Source organism: Pongo abelii, chromosome X (genome assembly GCF_028885655.2).
Source record: "Pongo abelii isolate AG06213 chromosome X, NHGRI_mPonAbe1-v2.0_pri, whole genome shotgun sequence".
NCBI classification, from domain to species: Eukaryota; Metazoa; Chordata; class Mammalia; order Primates; family Hominidae; genus Pongo; species Pongo abelii.
This window is the reverse complement of record NC_072008.2, coordinates 106,714,068-106,728,738: the sequence shown is the minus strand read 5'-3', so window position 1 is coordinate 106,728,738 and position 14,671 is coordinate 106,714,068. Positions and strand designations below refer to the sequence as shown.

The 14,671-nt window shown below is 43.0% G+C and overlaps 1 protein-coding gene across 22 annotated transcripts in view; it reads left to right on the top strand.

Moving 5' to 3' along the window:
* The window catches only part of TRMT2B (tRNA methyltransferase 2 homolog B), a 48,354-nt gene extending 42,382 nt beyond the window's left edge, over nt 1-5,972 (top strand). For 10 of the 22 annotated variants that reach the window (XR_010138917.1, XR_010138913.1, XR_010138921.1 and 7 more), the window contains 2 exons: nt 4,606-4,938; nt 5,694-5,972. Coding sequence is in view for 12 of the 22 variants with exons in the window: in XM_009235040.4 (XP_009233315.1) it covers nt 4,606-4,732 (127 nt within the window). In the remaining 10 variants the exon portion in view is untranslated. 22 annotated transcript variants of the gene reach the window in all.
* The last annotated feature ends 8,699 nt before the right edge of the window (nt 5,973-14,671 follow it).

The window sequence follows — 14,671 nt, the reverse complement described above, 5'->3', positions numbered from 1 at the left end:
AGCCACTGTGCCCGGCATGGTATGCAAATTATCTCAATAAGACTATTGAAAAAAATCATTAATTTATGCATGATGAAAAGCACTGTAAGCAAAGACAGGAGACAGCATACAAACTGGGAAATAATTTGCAGTTCACATCACAAAGACTTTTTTCCTTAATCTAAGAAACTCCTAGAAATTGGTAAGCTGAGACTGCACCACTGTATTCCAGCAGCCAATAGAAAAATGAACCGAGGATATGAAAAGGCAGTATTATAAAGGTATTTACAAAATATGAGAGGATGCTGTCTCTCTCATAATGATAGAAATGCAAATTAGAAGTACCCTGAGGTACTTCTTTTTATACCTCAGATTGGCAAAAGTACAAAAGCTTGATAATGCACTATTGGTAATAATATGGGAAAATAATTCTAAAAAATGAGCTGTGTAAATTGAGTACTAACCCTATGTAAGTTGGTACTATCCCTATGGAGGGAAATTTAGTAATATAGATTAAAATTACAAATGTATATATACCCTTTCACATGGTAATTCCATTCCTGAGGTTTTATCCTGTAGATACTCTCACACACATAAAATGACATATCTACAAAGTTACTCATTGCAATATTTAACAGGAAAAGTTGAAATACTCCGAAAGTCCATTAGTGGGGAACTGGTTAAATCAACTATGCCACATCCATTCAATGAAACACTACACTGCTATAAAAAATGCAGATGTTCTCTATGTTCTGATAATAAGAGATCGCTAAGGTATTTTTTTAAAATAATAGCTTTATTGAGATACAACTCATATATCATACAATTCAACTTTTTTTTTTCTAAAGAGATGAGGTTTTGCTGTGTTGCTCAGGCTGGCCTTGAACCCTTAGGATCAAGCAGTCCTCCCGTGTCAACCTCCTAGTAGCTGGGACTATAGGCATGTATCACTGCCCCCGCGTACTTCACCCACTTAAAGTATAGAATTTGGCTGGGCGCAGTGGCTCACACCTGTAATCCCAGCACTTTGGGAGGCTGAGGCGGGCAGATTCCTTGAGCCCAGGAGTTTGAGAACAGCCTGGGCAACATGGTGAAACCCTGTCTCTAGTAAAAATACAAAAATTACCTGGGCGTGGTAACGTGCCTATAGTCCCAGCTACTTGGGAGGCTGAGATAGGCGGATTGCTTGAGCCTGGGGGGGTCAAGGCTGCATGCAGTGAGCTGTGATCACTCAACTTCACTCCAGCCTGGGCAATAGAGGGAAATCCTATTTCAATTAAAAAAAAAGTCAGTATGTGCATATGGTAGAAAAAATTCAAATAAACCAGACACAGTGGCTTATGCTTGTAATCCCAGCTACTCAGGAGGGTGAGTTGAGAAGATCACTTGAGTCTAGTAGTTCAAGGCTGCAGTGAGCTATGATTGTGCCACTGCACTCCAGCCTTGGTGATAGAGTGAGACCCCATCTCTAAAACAGTAAAAAAAAGAGAGAGAGAGAAAATTCAAATAATACAAAAGAATATAGGGTAAAAATGAGTTTCTTACTCCTGACCCCTAGTCTTTCAGATGTCACCACTCTGAGCAGTTTCTTGTGTGGACTACCAGAGATATTCTGTGACACTACAAGCATGAGTGCATGTGTGTGCACACGTATGTGTGTACATACTAGCTCTCCTTTTTTATCGGACAAGTAGAAGCATACTATAAGCACTATTCTACATGATGCTTTTTTTGGGGGGATGGAGTCTTGCTCTGTTGCCCAGGCTGGAGTACAGTGGTGCAATCACAGTTCCCTGCAGCCTCGACCTCCTGGGCTCAAGCCATCCTTCCACCTCAGCCTCCTAAGTAGCTGGGACTATAGGCGTGAGTCACCACACCAGGCTAATTTTTAAAATTTTGTAGAGTCAGGGTCTTACTATGTTATTCCAGCTGGTCTTAAACTCTGGGGCTCAAACTATCCTCCCACTTCAGCCTCCCAAAGTGTTGGGCTTACAGGCGTGAGCCACTGTGCCTGGCGAGCTTTTTATTATGAATGGGATCTTTTCATGACATTTTCTTTTTTTTTCTTTTCTTTTTTTTTTTTTTTTTTTTTTGAGATGGAGTCTCATCTTGCTGGAGTGTAGTGGCATGGTCTTGGCTCACTACAGCCTCCACCTCCCAGGTTCAAGTGATTCTCCTGCCTCAGCCTCCTGAGTAGCTGGTATTACAGGTATGCACCACCACGCCCAGCCAACTTTTGTTTTTTTAGTACAGACAGGGTTTCACCATGTTGGCCAGGCTGGTCTTGAACTCCTGACCTCAGGTGATCCACCTGCCTTGGCCTCCCAAAGTATTAGGATTACAGGTGTGAGCCACCGCACCCAGTCTTCATGACATTTTCTAATTAGTTATTGCCAATCTGGTATACAGCTACCTTACTCTATTATTAGTTTTATTATTTTTTCGTTGATTCTCACATTGTTGTGGTAGCTGACCATATATATGATCACCATGTAAAAATAATTCTGTCCCTCTCCTTCTAATACTCATTTTTTCCTTTTGCTTATTATATTGGATAAGAAAATGTTCCATTGTAGATGCGATAGTGAATATTTTTGTCATGTATTTGATTATAATGGGATAATGCTATTTAAACTACAGTCTTGTGTCACGTAATAACATTTCAGTCAACAATGGACTGAATATATGATGTTGGTGCCATAAGATTATAATGGAGCTGACTGGGCGCAGTGGCTCACGCCTGTAATCCCAGCACTTCGGGAGGCTGAGGCGGGCGGATCACTTGAGGTCAGGAGTTTGAGACCAGCCTGGCCAACGTGATGAAACCCCGTCTCTACTAAAATAGAAAAATTAGCCGGGTGTGGTGGTGGCGTGTGCCTGTAATCCCAGCTATTTGGGAGACTGAGGCAGGAAAATCGCTTGAATCCGGGAGGCGGAGGTTGCAGTGAGACAAGACTGTGCCACTGCACTCCAGCCTGGGCGACAGAGCGAGACTCCATCTCAAAAAAAAAAAAAAAAATTATAATGGAGCTGAAAAATTCCTATGGCCTAGTGACATCATAGCTGTTGTAACATTTCAGCACATGGGTTACTTACATGTTTGTGGTCATGCTGGTGTAAACAAACTTATTGTGCTGTCAGTAGGTTTGTTTACACCAGCATCACCACTTATAAAATTAAGTACATATAGTTATTTATAGTACATAATACTGGATAATAAAACGACTGTGTTACTGGTTTATATACTTTCTATACTATACTTGTATTATTTTAGCAGATACTCCTTCTACTTAGGTTTTAAAAGTTAACTGTAAAACAGCCTCAGGCAGATCCTTCAGGAGGTATTCCAGAAGAAGGCATTGTTATCATAGGAGATGACAGCTCCATGTATGTTATTGCCCCTGAAGACCTTCTAGTGGGACAAGATTTGGAGGTGCAAAACAGTGATATTGATGATCCTGTCCCAGGCTAGAGTACAGTGGTGTGATCTCAGCTCACTGCAACCTTTATCTCCTGGGCTCAAGACATCCTCCTGCCTCAGCCTCCTGAGTAGCTGGCACTACAGGTGCGAGCCACCATGCCCGGCTAGTTTTTGTGTTTTTTGTAGAGACAGGGTTTTGTCATGTGGCCCCGGCTGGTCTCGAACTCCTGAGCTCAAGCAATCCTCTCACCTCAGCCTCCCAAAGTGCTGGGATTTCAGGCATGAGCCACCATGCCCGGACCTTATTTTATTTATTTTTTATTTTTTGTTAACGACAGAGTCTCGCTATGCTGCCGAGGCTGGTATTGAACTCCTGGTTTCAAGTGATTCTCTGGCCTCAGCCCCCAGAGTAGCTAGAAGTACAGGCATGTACTACCACACCCAACTAATTTTAAAATCAGTTAAAAATTAAAATTAGAATTTTGTAGAGATGGTGTCTCACTATGCTGTCCAGGTTGACCAGTTTTTCTACTATATTTTTACAGTACTTTTTAATGTTTAGATATATAAATACTTACCACTGTGTTACAGTTGTCTACAGTATTCAGTACAGTAACATGCTGTACAGATTTGTAGCTGAGGAGAAATAGGCTATAGCATATAGCCTAGATGTATAGTAGGCTCTGTCATCTAGATATTTGTAAGTATGCTCTATTATGTTCACACAATGAAGAAATTGCCTAACAATGCAATTTTCAGAATGTACCCCCATCGTTAAGTGATGCATGACTGTATTGAATATTACCCAGGCAAACAAATACTCTTCTACTTTGCTGGTTGGGATGTAAATTGGTACAACCCTTTTTAGAACAGTTTGGTGGTTATGTATCTTAAGGCCTTATAAACATACAGGCCCTTCAGCTCCATTTACCAAATATGTATTGAACCCTTATTCTGTGCCACATACTGGGAACCCAGAGATGAATACCAAGCAGTGTTTACTTCATTTCTACCCTTAAAAAGATTATAATTCAGTAAGGAAGATGGTGAAGAAAAACAGTTATATTAAATAAGATAAATGCTGTATAAGAGAAACACAGGGGGCCTGTGGGAACACAGTGGAAGGGCCTCTATTTTAGGCAATTGTATTCCTGTGGGTTCTTCCTTTTATTCCTGGGAACTGATGCGATGTTCTGTTTCTACAGGCTGTGCTGTCCTCCAGACCCTGCTAAGAAGCTCTTAGGCGAGCCCTTTGTCCTGCAGCAAGTTGTACCTGTGGATTTGTTCCCTCACACCCCACATTGTGAGCTGGTGCTCCTCTTTACTCGATAAGCAGCCTCCTAGAAGACTGCAGGCTATTTGTTAAGGCTGAAGTTTCAGAAACTTTCAGGTTTGGCATATTGCTACATTGCAGACCCTGGGAGCATTACAGTGGAAACCAACCTTTGGTTTGTGAATAGGAAGAATGTATTAGGCCTCTGGTCTGAGGCAGATGTTTTTTTGAGATAGAGTCTCACTCTTGCCCAGGCTGGAGTGTCGTGGCGTGATCTCGGCTCACTGCAACCTCTGCCTCCCGGGTTCAAGTGATTCTCGTGCCTCAGCTTCCCCAGTAGCTAGGATTAAAGGTGCGTGCCACCATGCCCGGCTAATTTTTGTATTTTTAGTAGAGACAGGGTTTCACCATGTTGGCCAGGCTGGTCTCAAACTCCTGACCTCAAGTGATCCACCCGCCTCGGCCTCCCAAAGTGCTGGGATTATAGGCGTGAGCCACCACACCCTGCCAAGGCCGACTTAACCTTAGTTTTCAGATTCCCTTTCAATCATGCCCGTTTGCTTGGGTTTGACCACTCCCCACTCCTGGATCTGGACTGTTTCTTCCTATAGCTGTTAGCCTTGGTTCTAGTTTATAGTCTTGTCTCCTCCATCTGTTTCTGCTTATGGTGTGGACAAATGACCTTTTTTAAGCAGTTGGTAATAATTTTACATTGACTGGAGCCTGTGCATTTGCTCAGAGATGCTACAATTTTTAGATATTTCTAAGACTTCTGGATTCATGAGGTAGTTAAGGGTTAAAACCAGAAACAGTCGAGGTTTTTTAAAAGCAGAGTAAGCCATGAAGTGAATACAGGGTTACTGAGTGATCATCAGATGAGATTAATTCTTTTGGGTTTTCTTGGTTTTAAGGCATCTCGAATGCCCCTTGAAAATGTAGTTTTCCCTGGTGGTGGGCACCTGTAATCCCAGCTACTCGGGAGGCTGAGGCAGGATAATTGCTTGAACCTGGGAGGTGGAGGTTGCAGTGAGCTGAAATTGCGCCAGCCTGGGTGACAGAGCGAGACACCATCTCAAAAAAAAAAAAAAAAAAAAAAAGAAAAGAAAATGTAGTTATCCCTAGGAGCAATAGCACCAATTAACTCTCACCCGTGGAGGAAGAATTGGTTATTGGAGAGACCCTAAGGGAAAGGAGATTTTCAGAGAGACTGAATACCTATAATTGTGCTGGGTAGTGTGGAGGCAAAAAGCTCCAAAATCTAATATAACATAATAAACTGGATATTGAAAACTGACTGTATTTAACATTCTCTAGTCCATGATTTCATCAACTCTGGAGTTGTTCTTGGGTACTTGCCCAACAATTTAGGTTATGTTTTGATAATCTAAAGGCCTAAGGATGTGTAACTTAGTAAGCGTTGTCTGATTCACAAAGTGATATCAGGTTAACTGGTATTTTTAATTCTTCTCAATCAAACATTCTAGAGAAGCCTCCTTCTTAGAAAAATATGGCTGTTAAAGCTACTATATAATGTTTTCTATTCTTTTTTTAGATGGTGGGTCAGGTATAGCCACAAGAGGAGACACAGGAGAGGCTCAGGAAAACAAAGTCTATTATGCTCACAGGTCCTAGAGACAGGAGACATATTATGCCACATAGAGCTACATGGGAAAGACACCAGGGTGGGCACGAGGCAGAAGACAGAAGAGGGGAAGGTTTAGGCCACTGCCGTTACTTGAGTTTCCTTGGGAAAGGCAATGCAGGGCAGAGTGAACAGTTTAGAATTGGCTACTTTGAATAAGGTATAGGGGTGCTCCCTAGTTGTCTGGTACCTGGCCATGGGGTGATTAGGACACTGGAATGTTGTCTCTTGGGGTGTCCATGCCAGATAGAGGGAATATAGCTCTGAATTGGTTAGTTTGTGTATCAAAGAAATCTTCCAGCTGAACCCTTGCTATGTATAAGAATTATCTAGCCCAAGGAGGAGCAGCCAGAAAGATTTATTTTATTTTTATTTTTTTTGAGATGGAGCCTCACTCTGTCACCCAGGGTGGAGTACAGTGGCGTGATCTCAGCTCACTGCAACCTCCGCCTCCCGGTTCAGGCGATTCCCCTGCCTCAGCCTCCTGAGTAGCTGGGATTACAGGTGCCTGCCACCACGCCCAGCTAATTTTTGTATTTTTAGTAGAGACGGGGTTTTACCATGTTGGCCAGACTGGTCTCGAACTCTTGACCTCAGGTGATCCACCTGCCTCAGCCTCCGAAAGTGTTGGTTTATGGTAGTTGCATAAATTTATTTCCTTATTTTTAAATTTTATGTGATGGGTTATATTATTTTTATAACTGAAATTTTCAAAAAAGCAATTTTTTTTCCATTTATTCCCTATATCAGCAAATGGCAATACCATCTATATCAATCACTTAAGCCAGAAAACAGAGTTCCTCTTCATTCCTGTATCCAACTACCTATAAGGTAACTTCCTCTTGGATATCTTCTAGATTCTTCAAACTCAATATATCTAATGTTGAATGCTTTCCATCTTTCCCTTAAACATGTTCTTCCTCCTCTATTCTCAGTCTTAATGAATATAACAATTTACTCAGTCACCCAAGCCAGAGTCTGGGAATGATTTTTGAGTCCTTCTCCTGTACTATTGGCCTCATCCAATTTTTCACAAAGTCGCCATCCCTGCAGGCTTCCATCATCTCTCTCCAGGTTATTGCTGCAGTAGTCATCTTCACAACTGTTGCTGCTTGTATTCACTCTTGCCCCAGTTCATTCTAGCACCATGGCACACACCTGAAATACCAGCTAGTGGGGAGGCTGAGGCTGGAGGATTGCTTGAACCCAGGAGTTCAAGACCAACCTGGACAATATAGCAAGACCCTATCTCTTAAGAAAAAATGCAAATCTCATGTTTCTCCATTACTTAAAATCTGTCATTGGCTTCCTGTTGCTTTTATTTTATTTTATTTAGTTAGTAATTTTGGGACACGGTCTCACTCTGTCACCCAGGCTGGAGTGCAGTGGTGCAATCTCAGCTCACTGCAACCTCTGCCTCCTGGGTTCAAGCGATTCTCGTGCCTCAGCCTCCCAAGTAGCTGGGATAACAGGCGTGTGCCATCATGCCTGGATCTTTTTTTTTTTTTTTTTTTTTGTATTTTTAGTAGAGGCAGGGTTTCATCTTGTTGACCAGGCTGGTCTCGAACTGCTGACCTCAAATGATCCACTCACCTTGGCCTCCCAAAGTGCTGGGATTACAGGCATGAGCCACTGCACCCAGCCAACTTCCTATTGCTTTTAAAATAAAGTCCAACATTATTGATGAAGCTCAAAAGCCACTTCATAATCTGAAGAACTCCATTTCTCTAGATATATTGGATTCCTTTCCCTGAAAAGGAGAAAGTTCTTCCCCTTTGGTCCTATTTACATTCTGTTTCCTCAGCTTGGAATATTCTTTTCCCTACCTCTTCTGGCTTAACTCTATTTACCTTTCTGTTTTTAACTTAAATATTCCTCCTTCAAGGAATATTTAATGAATAAATACAGGATTGGCTATGGAAAATCAACTTCCTCATAATTTTGTTATTTGTTTATAGTTATGCCCTCAGAGATATTGCGGGTTTGGTTCCAGATTGCCACAACAAAGTGAATATCTCAATAAAGCAAGTAACATGAATTTTATGGTTTCCCAGTGCATATAAACATTGCTTATACTATAGTCTATTAAGTGTGCAGTATCATTACATCTAAAAAACCAGTGTATGTACCTTAATTAAAATGTACTTTATTGCTTTAAAAATGCTAAAAATCATCTGAGTCTTCAGTGAGTCATAATTTTTTTTTTAAGACAGGGTCTTGCTTTGTTACCCAGGCTGTAGTGCAGTAGCGCCATCATGGCTCACTGCCACCTTGAACTCCTGGGCTCAAGGGATCCTCCTATATCAGCCTCCCAAGTAGGTGGGACTACACGTGTTTGCTACCATGCCTGGCTATTTTTTAATTTTTTTGTAGTGAGAAGATCTCACCATCTTGCTAAGGCTGGTCTCAAACTCCTGGGCTCAAGCAATCCTCCCACCTTAGCCTCCCAAAGTGCTGGGATTACAGGCATGAGCCACTGCGCCCGGCCAACTCTTCATCTTTAGATACCTCATCTATCTGTATAAGGTATACAGATACATGTATACCTTATACATCTATCTTCTAAGCATAAGGACATTTTTCTACATAACCATAATATTATGAGTTCAACTAAGAAAATTAGCAGTACCTCACTAATCTTCACTAATGTCGTGTAATGTAGTTCAGTGCTTCTTGAGGTGTGGTCTGGAGACTGCCTGATGTTTCACAAAGAGATAAGGAGTTTATACCAAAGTGTGTATCATAGTACCACATTCTTTTTCTTTTTCTTTTTTTTTTTTTTTGACATGGAGTCTCACTCTGTCACCCAGGCTGGAGTGCAGCAGCGCGATATCGGCTCACTGCAACCTCCGCCTCTCCGCCTCCTGGGTTCAAGTCGTTTCTCCTGCCTCAGCCTCCTGAGAAGCTGAGATTACAGGTGTGTGCTACCACACCCGGCTGATTTTTGTATTTTTAGTAGAGACGGGGTTTCACCATGTTGGCCAGGCTGGTCTTGAACTCCTGACCTCAGGTGATCCACCCACCTCGGCCTCCCAGAATGCTGGGATTACAGGTGTGAGCCACCGCACCTGGCCCACATTCTTTTTCTTTTTCTTTTTTTCTTTTCTCTCTTTCTTTTTTTTTTTTGAGTGGAAGTCTTGCTCTGTCACCCAGGCTGGAGTGCAGTGGCACAATCTTGGCTCACTGCAACCTCTGCCTCCTGGGCTCAAGCAATTCTCGTGCCTCAGCCTCCCACTTAGCTGGGATTATAGGCATGTGCCATCATGCCTGGCTAATTTTTTTTGTATTTTTAGTAGAGATGGGGTCTCACCATGTTAGCCAGGCTGGTCTTGAACTACTGACCTCAAGTGATCTGCCCGCCTCGGCCTCCCAGAGTGCCAGAGTACCACATTCTTTATCAAAAAAGTCTTTCAAAAAAAAAACAAACAACAAAAAAAAAGGCAGCTGAATTACACAGTGTACTGACTTAGCGACATTGTTCATTTACATCTGTGGACTGGCAGGGTAGCACTGCTTTATATTCAATTTCCCCAACTGTCCCCAAAATGTTTTTTATGGCCAATTCACATGTTACATTTGGTGGTTTTGTCTGTGTCTCTTTAGTATCTCTTTTTTTTGGGAGATGGTCTTGCTCTGTCACAGCCCAGGCTGGAGTGCGGTGACACGATCTCAGCTCACTGCAACCTCCACCTCCTGAGTTCAAGTGATTCTCCTGCCTCAGCCTCCCGAGTAGCTGGGATTACAGGTGTGTGCCACCACACCTGGCTAATTTTTGTATTTTTGGTAGAGATGGGGTTTCACCATGTCGGCTAGGCTGGTCTTGAACTCCTGACCTCAAGTGATGCACCCACCTCGGCCTCCCAGAGTGCTGGGATTACAGGCATGAGCCTCCATGTATGGCCTCTTTAGTCTCTCTTAATCTAGAATGATCTCCTCACTTTTTCTTTTTACCTAAGGCACTGACTTTTTAGAAACCAGGTCTGTTCCACATTATGGATTTGTCTGATTTTAAGGTGACCAACTGTCCTGGTTTGCCTAGGGTTCTCCTAGTTTGAACACTGGTCTTACATCCTGAGAAACCCCTCAGTCCTGGGTAAACCAGGATGTTTTGTTTACGTGTGTTCATGTTTAACTTTTTCTTGACGTAAATTTCTTATAAACTTGAAGTTAGGTCTAGTGGCTTGATTAGACTCACATTAAAACATTTTTGATGGCCGGGCATGGTTGCTCACGTCTGTAATCCCAGCACTTTGGGAGGCCGAGGCGGGCAGATCACCTGAGATCAGGAGTTTGAGACCAGCCTGACCAACATGGAGAAACCCCATCTCTACTAAAAATACAAAATTAGCTGGGCGTGGTGGCGCATGCCTATGATCCCAGCTACTTGGGAGGCTGAGGCAGGAGAATTGCTTGAACCCGGGAGGCGGAGATTGCACTGAGCCGAGATTGTGCCATTGCACTCTAGCCTGGGCAACAAGAGCGAAACTCCATCTCAAAAAAAACCACAAAAACAAAAACAAAACAAAACACATTTTTGACAAGAATACTTAAGTGGTCTGTGGGCAGTGGCTCAGGTGGAGGCAGGAGGATTACTTAAGCCCATGAGTTCAAGACCAGACCCAGCCTGGGTAACATAGAGAACCAAATCTTGAGAACCAAAATATGGTTTTTTTTTTTCTGTGTGATAGGGTTTTATATCAGTTTTAAACGTTTTTTTTTGTTTTTGTTTTTTGTTTTTTGTTGTTGTTGTTGTTTTCCCAAAAACAGTGTCATGAAGGAAAGTTTTAAAATCTTTTTCTCCAACTTGGGCAATATGGCAAAACCCTATCTCCACAAAAAATAAAAAAATTATCCAGGCACTGTGGTGCACACATGTAGTTCCAGATACTTTTGGAGGCTGAGGCAGAAGGATTGCTTGAGCCTGGGAGGTGGAGGCTGCAGTGAGCCATGGTTTTACCACTGTATTTCAGCCTGCATGACAGAGCAAGACCTTGTCTCAAAAAAATCCAAAATTTAACAATTAGCTGGATGTGGTGGTGCATGTCTGTAGTCCCAGGTACTTAGGAGGCTGAGGTGGGAGGATTGCTTGAGCCCAGGAGGTTGAGGCTGCAGTGAGCCGTGATGGTGCCACTGCACTCCAGCCTGGGTGACACAGCAAGATCCTGTCTCAAAAAACAAAACAAAACAAAACAAAAAAACGCCAGAAACTTAAAGTGATGGTATGTACTTCATGTTGCATCCCATTAGGAGGTACATTATTTCAGTTGCTCACTTGTAGTAAAGGTGATGTTTAGGTTGATGGCCCTCAGAACTCTCTATGTAATTTTCCTCTTTGTAATTAATAAGAAATCTGTGGGATGTTGGCTGGGTGCAGTGGCTCATGCCTGTAATCCCAGCACTCTGGGAGGCTGAGGCAGGTGGATCACCTGATGTCAGGAGTTCAAGACCAGCCTGGACCAACGTGGTGAAACCTCATCTCTACTAAAAATACAAAAATTAGCTGGGCATGGTGGCACACACCTGTAATCCCAGCTACTTGGGAGGCTGAGGCAGGAGAATCGCTTGAACTCAGGAGGCGGCGGTTGCAGTGAGCTGAGATTGTGCCATTGCACTCCAGCCTGGGCAACAAGAGCGAAACTCCATCTCAGAAAAAAAAAAAAAAAAGCTATTGGATGTCACTCTAATGCCATGTGACTATCCTGTTTCCCAACAACCTCTTCCCTAAAGATTTTAGCATCCGTTGATTACTGTTTCCTGACTCAGTCATTTAATATTTTTTAATTTTTTAATTTATTTTGGTCAGATGCGGTGGCTCACACCTGTAATCCCAGCACTTTGGGAGACTGAAGCGGAAGGATTTCTTGAGTACAGGAGTTTGAGAACAGCCCGGGGAATATGGTGAGACCATGTCTCTACCAAAAAAAAAAAAAGCTTGGCATGGTGGCACGCACTTGTATTTTCAACTACTTGGGGGTCTGAGGTAGGAGATTAGCTTGAGCCTGAGCGGTAGAGGCTGCAGTAAGCCATGACCAGATCGTGTCACTGAACTCCAGCCTGGGTGGCAGAGCAAGACCCTGTCTCAACAACAAATAATTACTTTCTAACTTTTTTGTTTATTTTCGTATACCCACTGATGGTAAATTAATAATTTAATTGGGGATTGAAAAGCCATGATTTCCTAATTCTGTCAATCGGTCTGTGTTTATTAGCTGTCACTTTTTTTTTTTTTTTGAGACGGAGTTTTGCTCTTGTTTCCCGGGCTGGAGTGCAATGGCGCGATCTCGGCTTACTGCAACTTCTGCCTCTCGGGTTCAAGCAGTTCTCCTGCCTCAGCCTCCCAAGTAGCTGAGATTACATGCACCTGCCACCAGGCCCAGCTAATTTTGTATTTTTAGTGGAGATGAGATTTCACCATGTTGGCCAGGCTGGTTTCGAACTCCTGACCACAGGTTATCCACCCACCTCGGCCTCCCAAAGTGCTGGGATTACAGGCGTGAGCCACTGTACCCAGCCAGCTGTCACTCTTTTATAAAAATGAGCTTTTCCCTATCTGGAGGGTATGAACTAGAGTTCCTCCAAAAAAGCCAGGTAAAGACCTAAGTCTTTCCCTTTCAATACCAATTTTTAGAGCAAGAAGTTAGTATAATAATTGCTTCCTAATAATTACTATGGTGACTGTATGGTAAATGCACCTGATAGCAATAACTGAAGATAGCAATAGCCTGAGAATGGCCCTGTATGGCAGATGCACCTGAATGCGATAGGGAGTTTCCAGCTCGGGAACCCAGAGATCCATTTCTGATCTATGGGGAACATCTGAGCTCCTGGCCTGTCCGGTGAAATGCAGGCCATACAGGGAATTGAGGTCCTTTGTTTTGGTTTAAATGAAGGTTGCCAGCTGCAGGTTGTTAGGAGGAGGGTGTTAGGTGAAAATGCTATATAAACCCCATGCTTTTGCAAGTGGTTGCAGTTCCGTCCAGCCCATCACCACTGGACTCTCCCCTGAATGTAAGCCCCCAGTTAAAACAAAAAAGCAAACAAAAAAACACCATGTCTTGTTTGCCGTCTCTGGATCTGTTCTTCGGCCTCTTGAATCTGGTTCTGTCCAAATTGGAGTTGACAGTGGTCTGGCACAGTAGTGGCAAAGTTGTTTCCCCCCACTTTTTTTTTTTTTTTTGAATATCACTTGATTCAGTGATTTTCTTATTTGAATTCTGTGTTTTAAGTTCAGTTCAAGTATTTTCCTTTTGATGCTCAAATTTTCTACAGTTTGGCCAGTGAGAGTCCCTTCAGCTGGCTCTCATGTTACTTAACATGCCTCCATTAGTATTTGAGCACTTCCTTAGATTCTGGCACAAGATTCCCAGGGTCACTTTACATTTTCCTTGCCCCAGTCCTGGAACCAGCCATTTCCAATGAGCCCTGGTTCCTTTCAGTGTAGAATGGTGTTTAGAAACCAAGATCCGGGCTGGGTGCAGTGACTCACGCCTGTAATCCCAGCACATTGGAAGGCTGGGGTGGGAGGACTGTTTGCATCCAGGAGTTTGAGACCAGCCTGGGCAACATAGTGAGACCTCCATCTCCACACACACACAAAAATTTTCCGGGCATGGTGGTGTGTGCCTGTAGTCCCAGCTGCTCAGGAGGCTGAGGTGGGAGGATTACTTGGGCCTGGGAGGTCGAGGCTCCAGTGAGCCATGATTGTACCACTGCACTCCAGCCTAGGTAACAGCGTGCAGCCCAGTCTCAAAAAATATATAAAAAATATTGATGCCTGGGCCCCAGACATTCCAATTTAATTGGTTTGGGGAGGGTCTTAGTCATCAGTCTTTTTAAAATTACTGTCCACCCTGCCAGGTGATTCTAGTATGCAGTCAAGGTTGTGAACCAGTAGTCGAGTTTTACCTGTCAAAGTGTGATCCCTGGACCAGCAGCTTTGGCATCACCTGGAAACTTGTTAGAAATGCACACATTTGGGCTCTCCCTCAACTGAATCAGAATCACTGGGACTAGGGCAATCTAATTTAGCATGTCTTTCAGGTGATTCTGGTGTGCATTCAAATTTAGGAACCACTGGTTCAGAGCAACTATTCTCAGCCTTGGTTGCACATCACCTGGAGACCGTCAAAAACAAGTTCCTGAGTGTCATCACTTCACATTCTGATTTAATTCATTTTGGGTGTAGCCCTAGCATCATTATTTTAAAAGCTCTCCAGATGACTCGTGTGTAGCCAAGGATGAGAATCACTTTGGATTTTTGGTCTCTAAGCCCGGTGTTTGGTGTGATGAGTAAAAGTGCACACCAGGTTGCAGATAAAACGTAACTGCAGTAGTTGGGTAATACATAGGCCAGATA